This window comes from Durio zibethinus, chromosome 9, assembly GCF_047325235.1.
Source record: "Durio zibethinus cultivar Kanyao isolate XHJ-2024 chromosome 9, ASM4732523v1, whole genome shotgun sequence".
Classification (NCBI taxonomy): domain Eukaryota; kingdom Viridiplantae; phylum Streptophyta; class Magnoliopsida; order Malvales; family Malvaceae; genus Durio; species Durio zibethinus.
This window is the reverse complement of record NC_143170.1, coordinates 3,229,715-3,249,421: the sequence shown is the minus strand read 5'-3', so window position 1 is coordinate 3,249,421 and position 19,707 is coordinate 3,229,715. Positions and strand designations below refer to the sequence as shown.

Here is a 19,707-nt window from a genome sequence, read left to right as displayed (position 1 = left end):
CTGGCTGATTCCATGTAAAATTTGCTTTTTTGAGTGTTTATATCTGTAAATATGTTCATTTGGGCTTGTTTATTGGAGTGTAAATTCTGTATGTTTTCGCCCTGTTTCTCCCCATTTCTATTTGATGATAATGATGACCGTCACCGAATTTGAAGTTCATCGAAGAAGCAAAAACCAGGACTTGCTGTCATCATGATATATATTATTAGGCAATTTAATGCAAATTGGTGGTGGAGGTTCTCCATTTAGATGATGGGAGCTTGATGTTTGAACGTAAAAGAAAATTACAAATTTCTTCTGAAAACGCAAGTCGAATTATTTTGCAAACATCAACCCAAATTGGTGATTTGATGATCAAACATTTGAGATAAAACTCAATTTTAATCATTTCACGAGTCATGAGGCTTCAATTTATCATTCAATTCCATTTATAAATGGACATGAAAAAATTCCATTCAAATCATGAATCTGAAATCAAATCTGAGGTAGAAAACAGCCAATTTCATCACTAGATGAGCAGCCATAATCAGTAGTACTGTACATAAATTACAAGCATAACATCTTCTATTCACCCTATGAAAATGCAATTTTAAACAACTAAACCCTTCTCTACGTATAATATAATTTGTTCCCTACTTATTTCACCAAGATCATTGTATTCCTGTCAAACTGATCAAAACCAACCCACATCCAATATCTTGTAAAACAATGTTTCAATCTGACCATGAACCAAACCAGTCATGCACAGAAAAGTTCGATGTTATATGTGTTCATCTTATCCCATGGTTTCTTCTGAGGTTAAAAAGCTGTTCTCTTTCTTGCCTGAAAATTGAGAGGCGCACAATGGATGGTCATCTTCAGGTTGATTGGAGAGTGGCTTATTTTAGCTTCGATCATTGTCTAAGAAGTTGCATTCTTTTTGTTTTCATGTTCAGAACCCTCCCTGAGAGCAGCTTGTGCCTGGTCTTCCTTTCCTAGAGCAAATAGAGCAGCAGCTTGCAAGTAGGATGCAATATGCCAAATAGGAGATACTATTTGTGCTTGCATAGCATCATTGAGGGCTTCTTGGGCCATGTCACTCATGAGGTAAGACAAACTACGCCGAGCATAAACTGTTGGGGAAACCATGGTTCCAATATCAATGAACTGTGACATGAATATACTAACTGTCAGCTCAAAATTTTGATTATGAATGTTATAATTTACAAAACATTTACACCTCTTTAGATCCACCAACCATGGTCAATGATTAGCTTATATTTTATACCTTCTAGCTTAAGATTTATGACCTTTTATTAGTTTTTAGTTAGTTATTGTCTTAATTCATTCGTTAGTATAGGTAAAGAATTAATTTAGAAATTGAAGGAACTTTGAGGACAAAAGCCCATTACAGCCAATAACTGATGCTGACAAATGCTGGAACGTGAATGAAAGAGCTGAACACATATATAGAATGCCACGTTAAAAAAAAAAAAAAAAACTTTTCTCAAGAGCCAACTAATTCAGCAGCTAAGTTATCAAAGAGGATATCATTTAATTTCGGGGAAACTTAGCTAAAGGAAAGTCTAGCCCAAATCAAAGACCTAGTAATTGACTTTGAGTATGAATTTGATCAGCGGCGGTATTTTGGCCATATCTTCCTACTAATTTGGATGATTCAAACAACTCTGAAAAGATAACAAAAATCCCTAAAATTTTGTATTTCACGTAGAAGACCAAAATCAGATGTTTCAAAGGTCAAAGGGATCTTTTTAGCTCCTTGGAGGTGTAGGGGGACCTTTTACTCAATTCCAATTACTAGTTCTTTTTCTTTATTATTTTTCAAACTCTTAAGATGTTTAAGACCATGTTTAGTTTTCTTTCTTTTTAGCAAGAATTAATTTTCTTTTCTAAGGTTATGATGTAGCCTAACTATGATATTTTGATATCTTATTTTTTGCATTAATTGATGGTTCATTTATACTCATGGTTTAGTTTTCTCCACTGATCTTAATGCTTCTAATAATTGGCCTCTATTTGGTTGTTCTGAGGTGCATAGCAAAACCGGAAAGATATTTATGTGTTTAGTTTATTATGTTGAATGCCATAAGTTTCATGTGAAATAGGAATACTTTCATGGCTTGCGTTGTCGAGAACCATAGAACTTAATGAATTCTTATTAGTTTTTAATTCACACAGAAATATAGTGAGTGATCGTCTAAGGGTGTTTTACCATGAAAAAGGGTACTGAAAAGGTTAGGGATTATCGGCTATCAACTGGGATAATAAACCTAATTAATAAGAATAGAAGAATCAATATGGATTAGTTATGGGGAAATCAGAAACCCCAGAGTTTAATCATTTGAAGTTTCATCTATTTGATTTTGAATTTGTTTTCTTTTGGTTTACAGTTTTGTTTTTCTTGTTTTCCTCATTATGAACTCCTTTTCGAATTATTGAAATAAAATTAGAGGTATGTTAATTTTGGTACTTAGTTCAAATCTCAATCTCTATAGGAATGATATTCTACTCACTCTATTACTTATTTGCGATAATGTGAACTTGCGTTTAAAAAGTTCACAACACACAAAAAAGTACCAAAATTGACAATTTATCAAAAATTACAGCTCTCTATCATTTTCAGGATGCTAATGGCAGTATGGCGCTAATATGATCCTAGACACACTTTCGCAGTCTGGATGATAGTAAGAATCATAACAAAGAAGCAGCAGAAATGGTGCAAGGTTATAAAAAATACTGTGCAAAATCAATTCTGACTATCTCAATCTACCTCCTACAAAAGTCCCACCTAGCAAGAAGACATCGGTGGGTAAAACATTTGACATTCAGAGAAGAGAAGAATAAACTAAGTCTAACCTGGGTATAGCATTCAATGGCAGCTCTAAACTCTTTATGCCTAAAAGCAACATCACCCTTTTTCTTCGATGTCAATGTTTCCTGCATCTGGTTAGTCCACATCTGGAATGAAAGCTGCGAACCGTCAAAAAAAGCAGTGAGAAAAGCACTCACCATACAGCTGAATAAGCAATATAAAACCAGTGGTCATTTAAATGAAAAATTTGAGATGAAGATGCACTATTAACAAATTAGTATAACATAAAATGCAAATCAGAATTCTGTTATATCAATGCATTGCAATGGACAAAGCAAGAGCAAAGACATGTAACAAATTAGATCATGTATTAATAAACTGATCATATTAGTATGTACGGCAGTACGAGTATGCAAGCATGTATCCATGTGTATGTCTATGGATGTATATGCACGTATTTGTATAGATATATGTAGTAAGCTAACTTGAACTACTAATTCTATGCCACTGACAATAATGACTCTCAACCTAACCACCAGCACAAGAAACAGTTGTAACTATACCTTGATTCATTTATGTGCATTGGCCACGCCCAAAACCACAAAAGAGAAGGATCAATATTTCAAAGTCAAATCATGTTAAACACTTTAAGAAAAAATGGTTATATTGACAATTTAAATTGCATCCCTAAAAATGATATAGAAAAGTCAATATCCTTGCAACAGCAACCACAAATTAACATAAAGAAAATCAGAACTTTGGAATTCTGATGACTAATTAGAAACAAGATTGAAGGCGACTCGTCTTTTTTTGGGGCATAAATATGAGTAAGACCAAGGGTGAAAGGAGATTTGAACCTTGGACCTTATACCTCCCAGGGAGAGGTAACAACCACTAGCCTAGCCTTGATTTGTCAAGCTTGAAAACCAAATAAAATATGAAAAAAAGTTCATTTTTCATACAAGAAACGAACCTCAGTAGCAACACCCTCATCATCTCTATATCCAAGTTTTTCTAAGACCTCATGAATGGCAGTCAAATCCATTCTCAAGCAGGCTTCCCCAAGCGGTGATAAAGGTACAGCATCAGCACCATGAAGTATGCCCATTAATACATGAGACGGAACCTTCAGAATTAATTGAAAAAAGGCAACTCTAGTTAATGGAAAAATATTATTCAACTTTAGAACAGATAAGACTTAATAACCGTTCACATAAAATGGCATTCACAACTATTTGGAGTTGATATGATAGTATATGTTAGGATGACCAACTGCATCTATCTTGCTGGTATGGAATGAACTACCAAAACAAAAAGACATACAAGCTATAGAATGAGGATTTGTCTCTCTCTGGACCAATCAAGCAAATCAAAAGAAACTGTAATTCCTATTAAGAAAAGCAAAGGCTTGAAAAGAGAATATAACTTTCTATGGCCGCCATATACCGAAAAATGATTTTAGAAGTGTAAATTTGGAAATAATAAGATGAATTTACGTGAGAAATAAAAGACAGACAACCTTAATGTCCCTCTGAAGAGGAACTAGAGCAGCAACTAATGACTTTGGATTTGGCCGTTCTCGGGGCTCATATTGCAAACATCGTGATGCTAGACGCACTAACTCAGTCCCATCATCATTTGAAAATTGCCCTTCCAAACAAGAATCTATCAGAGTCTGAATGTTCCTGTCACGTATAAGGTCCAGTGCCTGAAGGAAGTGATACAACTAAATGTTAGGTATACCACAGTTAGCTTAACTACACCATCCTAGTATGTAAAACCAAGCAACAAAATTACTACTATAACTTTCATTTTGGCAGGCACAAAGTGGCATTCCCATAACCATGAACTCTCAAAACAATAATAACAACAAAAAGAACTGCTTACAAAGTTTTATTCCATCAAACACGTATGGACCTTGACAGGAATCAACTTAACTGGTGTCATTTATTGGATCCAGCCTGAACCTTAACAAGGGTCCAAAAAAAACCTTTTGATGTAGTGTTACTGTGAGAAAACATTTATTTATAGCTGGTTGTAATCTTGTAATCTGTATATTTATATTTGTATATCTAGAATTAAGTATTTATATCCCTAGAATTAAGGACAAAAAATTAGGATAGACAATCACTCAATCATAGGATCAGTTTTTAGGAAGATTTAGTTTCCTAGTTTAACCCCTAGTTAGTTGTATATAAACCTAAGGTTCTTGTATAATTCTTAATGAGCAGTTTTTCAATATACATTTAGTTTTACTCTTAGTTTTTCCACATGGTATCAGAGCTTTAGGGTCTTCTTGGGAAGCAAAATTTTCAGCCTTCATTATTGACTTCTATTTTGGGCCCTCATTGTTGAACCCTATTTAGGCCTTCATTGTCGAACCCTGTTAAGGCCTTCATAGCTATTTTATTTTTCCCTTCTTTAGCCTTCATTGCTAAGAGTGGTTTCTGGTTATATCTTAAGACTTGTTTCAATTCTAAGAAAGATATCACTACCACCCAATTTGAGGAAGTGTCAACTAGGAAAATCATTGGAGTACTACAGATATCACGAAAACAAGGAGAGTTGGACAGAGAATAGATTGAAAAGCTGAGAAACCTATTGAAAACCCTTGAAAAACCTATTGTGGTACGTTCCTTGGGTAAGGTGTCTAGTTCAGGTAAAGCTTCTAGTTCTCATGGATTAAATGTCTCGTTTAAGCCTATTACAAGTTCTTGGCTCATTGACTCAAGAGCCACAGACCATATGACACATTCCTCACAGAAGTTTAGTACATATACCCTGTCTCCTAGTAATAAGAAACTTGTTGTTGCAGATGGTTCACTTATTACAGTGGCAAGATTAGGAGATGTTCAAATTAATCCCTCATTTGTTCTGAAAAATGTTCTTACATATTCCTGGATTGTCTACTAATCTAATATCTATACAAAAACTTACCAGAGATATGAACTGCAAAGTGACTTTTTATCCCTCTTATTGTGAATTTCAGGACCAAAATTCGGGGAAAAGGATTGGACTTGCTAAGGAGAAGGATGGATTCTACTATCTTGAGACATCAAACAACACCAGTAATATCAAGAATAGTTTACCTTTGTCATTTCTTTCTAAAAAAATCTTCCAATAAAGACAAAATCTGGCTTTATCATTTTTGTCTTGGACATCCTTCTTTTGAAACTTTGAGAAACATGTTTCCTTATTTGTTCAAAGGATTAATCATCGAAGATTTTCATTGTGATATTTGTGAACTTGCAAAGCACAAACGTGTGTCTTTTCCAGTTAGTAACAAAAGAAGTTCTATTCTCTTTTACTTGATTCATAGTGACATTTAAGGTCCCTTTACAATTCCTAATATTTCTGGTGCAAGATGGTTTGTTTCATTCATAGATGATTGTACCAAGGTGACTTGGGTATTTTTACTTAAATTCAAATCAGATGTGAATAATGTGTTTTTAAGCTTCCAAAACAAGATCCAAAATCAATTTGGAGTGGGAATCAAGAGATTTATGTCTGATAATGCAAGAGATTATTTCAACCAGAGTCTATCCACCTATTTCCAAAAGGAGTGGATTATCCATAAGTCATCTTGTGTTAATACTCCACAGCAGAATGGAGTGGCAAAGAGGAAAAACAGTCATTTACTAGCCACAACCCGAGCCTTCCTTTTTCAAGCAAATGTACCCAAATCTTACTGGGAGAAAATTGTTCTCACAACCTCACACATTATAAATAGGTTACCTTCAAGGGTTTTGGGATTTAAAACTCCTATGGACCTACTTTCACAATTCTATCCCAACCTCAATACCACAAACAACCTCACACCTAGGATATTTGGTTGTTCATCATTTGTTCATGTTCACAGTCATAATAGGAGAAAGTTGGATCCAAGAGCAATTAAGTGTATCTTTGTGAGGTATTCATAAACTCAGAAAGGGTATAAGTGCTATCATCCTCCTACCAAAAAATTCTATATGTCTGCAAATGTCACTTTTAAAGAAAGTAAACCATTTTTTACTCAACCTTATCTTCAAAAGGAGACTTCATTCATGGAAGATACGAATAAAGACTTCTCTTTGCTTGATTTGTCCTCTTCAACATTTTCACCCATTAATTCTTTTGAGTCGAAACTTGTTTTTGCTGAGCCAAAGTCAAATACTAAATTGAGTCCGAACCCATTCCAAACACAGAAGATATGACAAAGGCCAATATTGTTCTTCATTCTATGAAGGAATTACAGGTGTACTCAAGAAGGAAAATTTCAAATCCTGAACCAGTGCCAGTCCAAGAACCTGATCCTAACTCTAGAAATGAGGTGACCACAGTTTTTGACTCTATTTCTCAAAATGAGCATAAATCTCCTAAAATTATAACTAGTGATTATGATCTGCCTATTGTCATTAGGAAGGAACCAGAGAATGTACTAAGCATCCACTATACCCAATCTCTAATTTTGTATCATTTGAAAAATTCTCACTATCCCACAAAAATTTTCTTGTGAGCCTAAACACTATTTTTGTTCCAACTACATTATCCGAGGCATTATCCGATGAGAAATGGAAGCAAGCCATGAAAATAAAAATGGAGGCCTTAGAGAAAACTAAGACATGGGAACTAGTAGAGTTGCCTAAAGGAAAAAAGCTAGTGGGTGTAAATGGGTTTTCAGTGTAAAATACAAGACGGATGGTACTATTGAAAGGTATAAAGCCAGGTTAGTGGCTAAGGGCTACACTCAAACCTATGGAGTGGATTATCAAGAAACCTTTGCTCTAGTTGCCAAGATGAATACAGTTAGGATTTTGTTATCATTGGCTGCAAATTACAATTGGCAGCTTTAACAATTTAATGTAAAGAATGCTTTTCTACATGGTGATTTGGAAAAAGAAATATATATGAAGGTTCCACCGGGATTTGGAGGTCATTTAGAAGCAAACAAAGTATGCAAGCTGAAAAAGGCTTTATATAGCCTTAAACAGTCTCCTAGAGCTTGGTTTGAGAGATTTACCAAAGTGATACTAGTAATGGGATATAAACAAAGTCAAGGATATCACACATTGTTTATCAAGCACTCTGATTCGGAGAGAGTCACAGTTTTATTAGTGTATGTTGATGATATAATTGTAACTAGATATGATGAAAAAGAGAGAGAATCTCTAAAACATTGTTTGGCTACAGAATTTGAGATAAAAGAGCTACAGAGATTGAAGTACTTCCTAGGAATTGAAGTAGCTCACTCACGGCATGGTATTTTCATCTTACAACAGAAATATGTGATGGATCTTCTGAAGGAAACTGGGAAGTTCGCATGTAAACCTACAAATACCCCTATAGATTCTGATTATAAAATTTGAGAAGCTAATGAAGATGCTGCTGTAGATAGAGATGTGTACCAAAAATTAGTTGAAAGACTCATTTATCTCTCACATACTAGACCTAATATAGTATATGCTGTGAGTGTGGTAAGTCAATTTATGCATAGTCCTAAAGAAGTACACCTATAGGCTGTCTACCGTGTATTGCACTATTTGAAGGCCAATCCTTGGAGAGGTATCTTATTCAAAAGAAATTCGGGGCTAGTTCTAGAAGTATATACAAATGCTGATTATGCAAGTTCAGTAACTGATAGGTTATCCACCTCAGGCTACTGCACTTTCTTAGGTAGTAATCTTGTGACTTGGAAGAGTAAAAAACAGAATGTGGTGGCAAGATCAAGTGTTGAAGCAGAGTTCAGAGCAATGGCTCAAGGAATTTGTGAACTACTATGGTTAAAGATTATCCTAAAAGACTTGAAGATCAAGTGGGATGGACCAATGAGACTCTATTGTAATAACAAGTCTACAATAAGCATTGCACACAATCCCGTGCAACATGACAGAACAAAACACATTGAAGTAAACTGGCATTTCATAAAGGAGAAACTAGATAGTGAGTTGATTTTGTACCCCTTATGTATCAACCAAGGGTCAACTTGCAGATGTATTGACTAAAGGTCTCAGTAGTGCAGCATTTCAAGAAATTATTTTCAAGCTAGGAATGAAAAACACCTATTCACTAGCTTGAGGGAGAGTGTAGGAAAACACTTATTTACTGTGGGAAAACACTTATTTACAACTGGTTGTAATCTTATAATATGTATATTTATATTTGTATCTCTAAAATTAAGTATTTGTATCTCTAGAATTAAGGACAAAAAATTAAGATAGACAATCCCTCAATTATGGGATTAGTTTTTTAGGAAGATTTAGTTTCCTAGTTTAACCCCTAGTTAGTTGTATATAAACCTCAGATTTTTGTATAATTCTTTAAGAGCAGTTTTTCAATATACATTCAGTTTTCACATGGTATCAGAGCTTTAGGCTCTTCTTGGGAAGCAAAATTTTCAGCCTTCATTGTCGAACCCTTTCAAAGAAAGATATCACCACCACCCAATTTGAGGAAATGTCAACTAGAAAAATCACTGGAGTACTACAGATGTCTCAGAAACAAGGAGAGTTCGACAAAGAAGAGATTGAAAAGCTGAAAAACTTATTAAAAATCCTTGAAAAGCCTACTGTGGTATGTTCTTTGGGTAAGGTTTCTAGTTCAGGTAAAGCTTTCGGTTCTTATGGATTAAATGTCTCGGCTAAGCCTATTACGAGTTCTTGGGTCATTGACTCAGGAGCTACAGACCATATGACACATTCTTCACAAAAGTTTAGTATATATAACCTGTGTCTTAGTAATAAGAAAATTGTTATTGCAAATAGTTCAGTTACTACAGTAGTAGGATTAAGAGATGTTCAAGTTAATCCCTCGTTTGTTCTAAAAAATGTTCTTCATGTTCCTGGATTGTCTACTAATCTGATATCTATACAAAAACTTACCAGATATATGAATTGCAAAGTAACTTTTTATCCCTCTTATTGTGAATTTTAGGACCAGAGTTCGGGGAAGATGATTGGACTTGCTAAGGAGAAGGATGGACTATACTATCTTGAGACATCAAATAACACAAGTAATATCAAGAATAGTTTACCTTTGCCATTTCTTTCTAAAAAAATCTTCCAATAAAGACAAAATCTGGCTTTATCATTTTCGTCTTGGACATCCTTATTTTGGAACTTTGAGAAACATGTTTCCTTCTTTGTTCAAAGGATTAAATGTCGAAGATTTTCATTGTGAAGTTTGCGAACTTGCAAAGCATAGACGTGTGTCTTTTCCAATCAGTAACAAAAGAAGTTCTACTCCCTTTTACTTGATTCATAGTGACATTTGGGGTCCCTCTACAATTTCTAATATTTCTGGTGCGAGATGGTTTGTTTCATTCATAGATGATTATACCAAGGTCTCTTGGGCTTTTTTACTTGAATCCAAATCAGATGTGAATAGTATTTTTAAGCTTCCAAAACATGATCCAAAATTAATTTGGAGTGAGAATCAAGAGATTTAGGTCTGATAATGCAAGAGACTACTTCAACCAGAGTCTATCCACCTGTTTCCAAAAAGAAGGGATTATCCATGAGTCATCTTGTGTTAATACTCCACAGCAAAATGGAGTGACAGAGAGGAAAAACAGCCGTTTACTAGCCACAACCCAAGCCTTTCTTTTTCAAGTAAATGTACCTAAATCTTATTGGGAGGGTACTGTTCTCACTGCCACACACATTATAAATAGGTTACCTTCAAGGGTTTTGAGATTTAAAACCCCTATGGAACTACTCTCACAATTTTATCCCAACCTCAATACCACAAACAACCTCACACCTAGGATATTTGGTTGTACATCATTTGTTCATGTTCACAGTCATAACAGAGGAAAGTTGGATCCAAGAGCGATTAAGTGTATTTTTGTGGGATATTCTTCAACTCAAAAAGGATATAAGTGCTATCATCCTCTTACCAAAAAATTCTATGTGTCTGCAGATGTCACTTTTGAAGAAAATAAACCATTTTTTACTCAACCTTATCTTCAGGGGGAGACTTCATTCATGGAAGATAAGGATAAAGACTTCTTTTTGCTTGATTTGTCCCCTTCAACATTTACACCCATTAATTCTTCTGAGTCGAAACCTGTTTATGCTGAGCCCAAGTCAAACACTGAATTTGCGTCTGAACCCATTCTAAATACAGAAGATATGACAAAGGATAATATTGTTCTTGATTCTATGAAGAAATTACAAATGTACTCAAGAAGGAAAGTTCCAGATCCTGAACCAGTGCCAGTCCAAGAACCTAATCCTAACTCTAAAAATGAGGTAACTACAATTTTTTACTCTGTTTCTCAAAATGAGCATGAATCTCCTAAAACTATAACTAATAATTATGATCTGCCCATTGCCATTAGGAAAGGAACCGGAGAATGTACTAAGCATCCACTATACCCAATCTCTAATTTTGTGTCACTTGAAAAATTCTCACCATCCCACAAAAATTTTCTTATGAGCCTAAACACTATTTTTGTGCCAACTACATTATTCGAGGCATTATCCAGTGAGAAATGGAGGCAAGCCATAAAAAGAAATGGAGGCCTTAGAGAAAAATCAGACATGGGAACTGGTAGAGTTGCCTAAAAGAAAAAACCCAGTGGGGTGTAAATGAGTTTTCACTGTAAAATACAAGGCCGATGGTACTGTTGAAAGGTATAAAGCCAGGTTAGTGGCTAAGGGCTACACTTAAACCTATAGAGTGGATTATCAGGAAACCTTTGCTCCAGTTGCCAAGATGAATATAGTTAGGATTTTGTTATCATTGGCTGCAAATTACAATTGGCAGCTTCAACAATTTAATGTAAAGAATGCTTTTCCACATGGTGATTTGGAAGAAGAAATATATATATGAAGGTTCCACCGGGATTTGGAGGTTATTTAGAAGCAAACAAAGTATGCAGGTTGAAAAAGGCTTTATAAGGCCTTTAACAGTCTCCTAGGGCTTGGTTCGGGAGATTTGCCAAAGTGATGCTAGCAAGGGGATATAAACAGAGTCAAGGAGATCACACATTGTTTATCAAGCACTTTGATTTAGGGTGAATCACAGTTCTACTAGTGTATGTTGATGATATAATTGTAACTAGAGATGATGAAAAAGAGAGAGAATCTCTAAAACAGTGTTTAGCTAGAAAATTTGAGATAAAAGAGCTAGAGAGATTGAAGTACTTCCTGGGAATTGAAGAATCTCACTCACGGCATGGTATCTTCATCTCACAACAGAAATATGTGATGGATCTTATGAAGGAAACTGGGAAGGTCGCATGTAAACCTGCAAATACCCCTATAGATCCTAATCATAAAATTGGAGAAGCTAATGAAGATGCTGCTGTAAATAGAGAGATGTACCAAAAATTATTTGGAAGACTCATTTATCTCTCACATACTAGACCTGATATAGCATATGCTGTGAGTGTGGTAAGTCAATTTATGCATAGTCCTAAAGAAGTGCACCAACAGGCTGTCTACTGTATATTGCACTATTTGAAGGCCAATCCTGGGAGAGGTATCTTATTCAAAAGAAATTCGGGGTTAGTTCTAAAAGCATATACAGATGCTGATAGAAGATCCACCTCAGGCTACTGCACTTTCTTAGGTGGTAATCTTGTGACTTGGAGGAGTAAAAAACAGAATGAGGTGACAAGATCAAGTGCTGAAGCAGAGTTCAGAGCAATGGCTCAAGGAAATTGTGAACTACTATGGTTAAATATTATCCTAGAAGACTTGAAGATCAAGTGGGATGGACCAATGAGACTCTACTGTGATAACAAGTCTGCAATAAGCATTGCACACAACCCTGTGCAACATGACAGAACAAAACACATTGAAATAGACCGGCATTTTATAAAGGAGAAACTAGATAGTGGGTTGATTTGTACACCTTATGTATCAACTAAGGGTCAACTTGCAGATGTGTTGACTAAAGGTTTCAACAGTGCAACATTTCAAGAAATTATTTCCAAGCTGGGAAAGGAAAACACCTATTCACCAGCTTGAGGGAGAGTGTGGGAAAACTCTTATTTACAGTTGGTTGTAATCTTGTAATATGTATATTTATATTTGTATCTCTAAAATTAAGTATTTGCATCCTTAGAATTAAGGACAAAAAATTAGGATAGACAATCCCTCAATTATGGGATTAGTTTTTTAAGAAAACTTAGTTTCCTAGTTTAACCCCTAGTTAGTTGTATATAAACCTAAGATTTTTGTATAATTCTTTAAGAGCAGTTTTTCAATATACATTCAGTTTTCACATTTACAACTTGTTGTAATCTTGTAATCTGTATATTTATATTTATATCTCTAGAATTAAGTATTTATATCCCTAGAATTAAGGACAAAAAATTAGGATAGACAATCCCTCAATCATAGGATTAGTTTTTAGGAAGATTTAGTTTCCTAGTTTAAACCTTAGTTAGTTATATATAAACCTAAGGTTCTTGTATAATTTTTAATGAGTAGTTTTTCAATATACATTCAATTTTACTCTTAGTTTTTCTACAGTTACTTTAAAAAAATTGTCATGAGAACCATTGTTCAAAGTCTGTTGCACATACTATGGATCTCTAAATGAAAACCCTCAAAAACATCAACTTACAATCCTAAAATTGACAAACATAGTCCTTTATCATGAATCATGCTTCAAACAGATACAAAATAAAAGACACGATACCCCTCTTCATGTTGGACTAATGACATCTCCATAGAAAGATAATATAAGAAAAACAGGTATTCTGCAAGAAGTTTGTTGCATCAGAATGTCTCTAGTATACTTACATGACTTGGAGGAATATGTTTTCCACTGAGAAGATCAAGCAGAAGGGTGCCAAAACTATACATTACACTTTCTGGTGTTACTCTTCCTGCAGATACAAGAACAATTTAGAATACTAGACAATCTAAAAAAGAAGTGAATGATATTACTACCATAAGACTGGATGTAAATAGAGTATTCCAACAAAGTTAATAGAGCCACACAACCCGAGAGGTAAGAGTTAATAGCACCGTCAGATATTACCACATCAACATTTATAAACATCACATAGCATACCTGCAGTCTGATATAAATAGTATTTCTACGCAGAACTCTACCACAAAATGGTATTATGCAGTATCACCTTAAGAAAATATACCTTCTACATAATCTGCTTGTCATATAAATCAATATGTAATGCCTTAAATGAAAACTAATAGCATGAACAAAGGAAAACAGTAATTCTCAATATGTAAGCCACTAACCTATAAAATATTGCATAAAGTGATGATAGATTACAAAACAACCAAGAAAAATCCAAATAATAATAAAAAAGGTCACAGGCAAAAATCTTATTTAACAGCTTGATTAACAAATTCCTAACTGGGTTTACTTAATGGATATTCAACAGCCAATTCCATAAATACAACCATTAAAAATCCAAATATGATGCTAGTAAATAAAGATTAGCATGCATGTAAACAAGCTTATTGTTTGTTCAAGAGGATAAACACCTGTCCTCAAATACTCAGGAGGAGTAAATGCCAAGTTTGTACTGTAACTTTTACCATCTCTACTGTTCTTCATCAGACCAAAGCATGAAAGTCTAGGGTTGCCCTCCTGAAATTATTATGCAAAATAACTAATGAAGTTATACTAATTTATAACAATAGAAGAAAAAAAAGAATTTTAAATAACATACTTACATCATCGAAAACAATTCTATAAGCATTTAGGTCATGATACAGGGCACGTCCTTTGCTGGTGCAGTATTCTAGAGCTTCTGCAAGATGCAAAGCAACCCTTAGTCGCATTGCCCATTTCATTGGTTGTGCTTCCCCTGAAAACACATAAATTTAATTATAAAGATAAGTCTGAAATAGCCTTTCTTTTTTACAATGATCCAGCTATAAAAAATGAAAGAAACAGAAACTAATGGCTTGAAAAAGGAAAGAACCATATATCAACTGATATTGACAAGTTATAGATTCATTTCAACCAATAAGGCAGCCGTTTAAATGGACAGGGAAAAACTTAAATATAAAGCAGATGCTAAAGCTGAAGCAAGGGGACCAAACATGAACCTACAATGGAATAGGTGTTTTGCCAATGTGTCATTAGGCATAAATTCTGTGACAAGTAACCTTTCATCACCTTCACAGCAACAACCAAGTAAATTTGCCAATGTGTGGTTCCGAAGCTGTCCAACAGCTCTCGCTTCTTCCTAGAGTTATAGAAGCTGAAGTTAGAAGCTACGAGTTTTATAATGCAAACCTAGGATATTACTATGTTGACAGAAATTTTACACAATAAATTTGATGACACCAAGAACAGACAGACTCTAGTTAGAACAAGTATTCATGAGGGTTAAAATAAGAGAATTTTGATATACAAAACATGCATAAAACATATCAGCATCTAAACTTAAAGAGGCAAATCCCTCCAAGAAGACAACCTTCCTCAAAGAACTTAAATTCATAAGTTCAGCATCTAATACAAATAGAGAGAGTGAGAGACTTCTCCTTTTCCTCTGTTCTTGCATCGTTCAGAGATGAGCACTTAGGGTATGACTGACATGAAATCATGAAAAGAACATACTAGATGTTCGGCATTTGCTTACCAAGAACTGCCGGGCATCAGGCCATGCAGATCTATTAAATCGTTTAACAGCAATCCGCCTTTGATTTTCCAACTTGCCCTTGTAAACTACATTAGGAGCTTTCTCACCATGTTCTGAAACTATATTCTCCACAGCAAATCCAGATGTAGCCATCTTGAGTGTTTCAATTGAATATTCGCGGAATGCAGGCAAATCATCAACTTCACCCTTTTCCTCATTTTCTATAAGACAACATAATTTAGTATTAAAACCAGCCTCGATTAGCATAATCATAATCAATAACCAAACTTACTATTCATACTTACCATCATTATCAGCTGCAGGAATTGATCCATTCTGATCCGAACTCCAACAACACGCAGATAGTTTTGAACACCTACAGCCCATCCCAATACCTCAATGGATCTCTTTAAACAGTAGCAAATCAATTGAGGGTCCAAAATTTACCAAACTTTTTGTACGGTTTCAATGTGTAAACTCAGCTTCACAAACAAGCTTCATCCAAGTAATTTTCACTGACTTTTAACCAACTTAACCAAATATCCTTTTATTTTGAAAAATGAAGTGTAAAGCGAATCCCCCAATTGACCTGCAACATAAAAAATTGGATTCAAATATTCCATTTTCAAAACCATCCATAAAAAAGAAAAAGAAGCTAAAGCTAAGAATTCGAATCTTATATATTCACATTCAATAGTATCCTTCCACTAAAATCTAAAACCTAGAATCAAATTATTAATCCTAATTGAAACCATACCCTTTTACTCAGCTTAATTATCCGTTTCATTTCAACTAAAATAAAAGCAAACCATTTCGTTTTCAACACTATTTTCGAAACACTTGTGTTTCGAGTAACTTTCTAAGCAACCAAACAAAAAAAGAAAAAAAAAAGGAAAAAAGGAGAAACAGAATTGTAACGTTACCTTTAGCAGCAGCAAGTTGCTCCGTTGAGTCAACTCGCTTTCCCCCCTTAGTCAATGAAAGCTTAGCTTCATAAAACTTCAACTTCTCTGTAACTTCAAAACAATTCCTCTCATCAAATCATAAATAATAATAATAAAAACAAATAAACGTAGAATTTGAGAAGAACCTGAATCAGCCCAAGAGATTCCCGATTCTTTCTAAAAATAAGTTAAAAGGGTTTTTCCCTTTTGTATGTTTATTTGATTCTTTTACGATTTCTTTTCAAGTAATGAAAGCTGCCTTTGAATCTGGTAACGTTTTGAGTTCTTTCAGTGTTAACAATCAAAGCACTCCCCTTCCCTAGACTTTGCGAATCAGAATTTTTCAGAGAGCGTTGAGATTCGGATTAGAAAATATGGATATAAAAATATTTATCGAAATTTAAAATTACCGTGAAAATAAAACAAAATAAAATAAAAATACGCAGAAGCAAGAAATCGTTTTTGTTTTCATTTTATTTATTTTCCACCGACATGACCAGTTCTTCATGCTATACTTTTCCACGCGCAAGTGCCCCTCTCTTTGGAAAAAAAAAAAACGAAATTTTTTTTATTTTATAAGGTTAAAAGGTAAATTTGCCCTCATAATATGGATAAATATTAAATTTTGTCTCACATTTGATAGTATATTTTTATTTAATTAAAAATATAAATGAATTAAATATTAATAAATTTTATTTTATTTAATTAATAAATTTTAAAATATTATTTATGATTATTTATTAAAATTAATAAATTAATATAAATAAATTATTCATTGAATATTTTGTTTGTTTATGATATTAAATTTAATAAAAAATATAATATTCCGTCAATGTTATATTAGTATATTTAAAATTAATTTTGAATAAAATTAAAAATATTTTTTATGTTAAAAACAAATTTTTATGTGGTTTTTATGAAATTTATATTCAAAAAGGTTTTTTTATTGAATGTTAACATTTAGCAGAATAAAGATTTGAAGAAAATAAGATTAGAACAGAAGCAAATAGAGAAAATAGAATAAAATATTTGTGATTTTTCATTCATAACTATCGTTTACAGCCCTACTGATATATAAACTGACATTTTTAACGGAAAAAGAGAGTGGCGGAGAGTATTTCAACATGTGCTACAATTCTCTAACAGATTCTATTCAATTTCAGCTGACCACAACGAAAATCTATAACACATGCTATAACAGAATAATTGACGGTTGCCAACACAATTTCCATAACCAACTGCCATGTTTTCATTAGGAGGGTAATAGATTAAGTTAAAATTGATCGAATTTGAATTTAATTTTAAATTTAATACTTGAAATTTAAATTAAATTTGATTTTTTTAATTTAAATTTGATTTAAAATAAAAATTAAATTATTTAAATTCGTTCAATTAAAATCGATTAATATACAAAAATAAATTTAATTTTTATATTTAATAAAATTTTAATTATTTGTATTTAAAATATTTTATTAATTAAAATAATTAAAATATATTAAAATATAAAAATTAATTAAGCTCGTGACTTATTCTAACTAATTATAAAAATGTCAAATTTGATTCAATTGATAAGTCAAATTATTCGAATTTGATTTAATAATAATTAAATTAAATTTAAATTTTATTCGAATTGAACTCAAATAATTGACGAGTATTAATATATTATTTACACTCTAAATCACCATAAAGGTTACACCATCCTTCAGCTCCCTTCTTGGCTCTGCTATTCAGCTCACTCTCTATTGTGATCAGCTCTGCTTCTTCTTGCATTAGCTCCACTTTGAACTTCCTCAAGAATCCTTCTGCTATTATTTTCTCCTTAATCACATTTGTAATTGTTCAATTTTAGTTAGCGTGTCCTTGAACAGTTGAAAAGAGAACTGAGGTAGATGTTATTATTGTTAAAGAAGTGATAATGAAAGGTGAGATAAAGGCAAATGGACACACAATCATTTTTGTAATCCCCAATTATAGCGATCCGTCTTTGTCATTTTGCAAAAGTTGGCTGCTTTCATCCATTGATTCCAGCTAGCTTCTGTATTAAGGGGAACGCTTTACGTCTCAAAACGATCCACTAACGAGCAGGGATGGAACACCCCAGCTGATTTCATTTTTTTGCCCAAAATATATTAAAATTATTGAACTTGCTAAATTAAATATATTTTTGTGTGGTGTATTTTAGTGTCCAAAAAGTAAAAAAAAAAAAATTTCTCTTAGAGTATAAATCAATGACCAAATCAAAACATTTTAATTATTTTTATTGAATTAAAGTGTCAAATTGATCTAAAATTTTATGTTTCATATCGATTAAATTATCTTAAAAGTCCACCTATTTGCATTTGAGAGTATAAATTTGTAATTATTCGAGTGAACTGTTAGTTATCAGCTTAGCTTAAGTTTAAGATGTCAATCTTAATCCCTTTACACCTAATTAAAGTTGCTTAAGCCTAAAATTTCTTATTACATAAGTATAAATAATCCCTCTAAAGTATTTCTAAACTACTAAAACTTTTAGCTTCAAAGCTTATATATAATCTTTTTTTTTTTTTCTATTCATTGATCGAATCATTAAATATCAAAATACAAACGTTAAAAAAATGATTAATTTTTAACGTTGATCGATCTCCTTCTCTTATATCTTTTAATTTTTTCCGTCATAAATAGTTCGACACTAACAATTTTCATAACTTAACAATATTAAATTTACAAAATTTATGATTATGTGCTTAGTAATTTCAACTTGGTTAATTTTCAAATAATAATGTTTAACTACTTAATTTTGTTGAGACAACTTTATCTCATACAATAAATTATTTAAATTATAAGTACTTGTTCATGGTCTTAACCAATATTGTTTTAACAACTGGATGGAATTTGAATTGATAAGACCTTGATTTTCAGTTCAATTAAAACTAATTGAATATTCAATTGATGAGATTTAATCCAATTCAATTGGATGGTTGATATAACATTTTCGAATCAAACAGATTATCAATTTTTAATTGAACCAATCCAATCAATCAATTCAATTTTTAAATCACTTATCTCAAAACAACTAGTTGTCGTTCATTGGCATTTCATAAGTCAATGATCACGCTGGTTCAAAGCTGTGTTCGATGATTCCAGACTGTAGTAACCTTGGATAGTAAGGCAGTGATATGATTGACTTCGAATTGAAATGGTCCACTTTGGAAAAAAAAAAAAGGATATGATTGATTAAAAGTCTCAAATTTTATAATTTTCTCTATCAGAGGACTAGTTTGCATGAAAATTTACTTTTAAATAAGTGTCAATGATCTATTTAAATGACAGTAACTAAATTTCGGTAATTAAAACTTAATCACGAATAATTTTAAATAAAAAATAGTGACTAAAAGAAATTAATATGATCAAGATTTAAT

General features: G+C 32.9%; 1 protein-coding gene across 9 annotated transcripts; it reads right to left on the bottom strand.

Moving 5' to 3' along the window:
• Positions 1–479: 479 nt before the first annotated feature.
• On the bottom strand, positions 480–16,668 carry LOC111306507 (serine/threonine-protein kinase BSK7-like). 9 transcript variants are annotated; one of them, XM_089765492.1, is made up of 13 exons: positions 16,453–16,668; positions 16,286–16,378; positions 15,810–15,951; positions 15,668–15,738; positions 15,363–15,583; positions 14,831–14,966; positions 14,449–14,582; positions 14,257–14,362; positions 13,546–13,631; positions 4,332–4,520; positions 3,786–3,938; positions 2,857–2,970; positions 480–1,146 (listed from the first exon to the last, which is right to left on the bottom strand). In XM_089765492.1, the coding sequence occupies exons 5-13, from the start codon at positions 15,513–15,515 to the stop codon at positions 901–903; spliced, it is 1,317 nt and encodes a 438-aa protein (XP_089621618.1). In that variant the 5' UTR covers positions 15,516–15,583; positions 15,668–15,738; positions 15,810–15,951; positions 16,286–16,378; positions 16,453–16,668; the 3' UTR covers positions 480–900. The 9 variants fall into 9 exon arrangements, with proteins under 9 accessions (XP_089621618.1, XP_089621617.1, XP_089621622.1 ...); XM_089765491.1 differs by having other exon boundaries at positions 16,286–16,372; XM_089765496.1 differs by having other exon boundaries at positions 14,831–14,962; positions 16,286–16,372.
• Between the last annotated feature and the right edge of the window lie 3,039 nt (positions 16,669–19,707).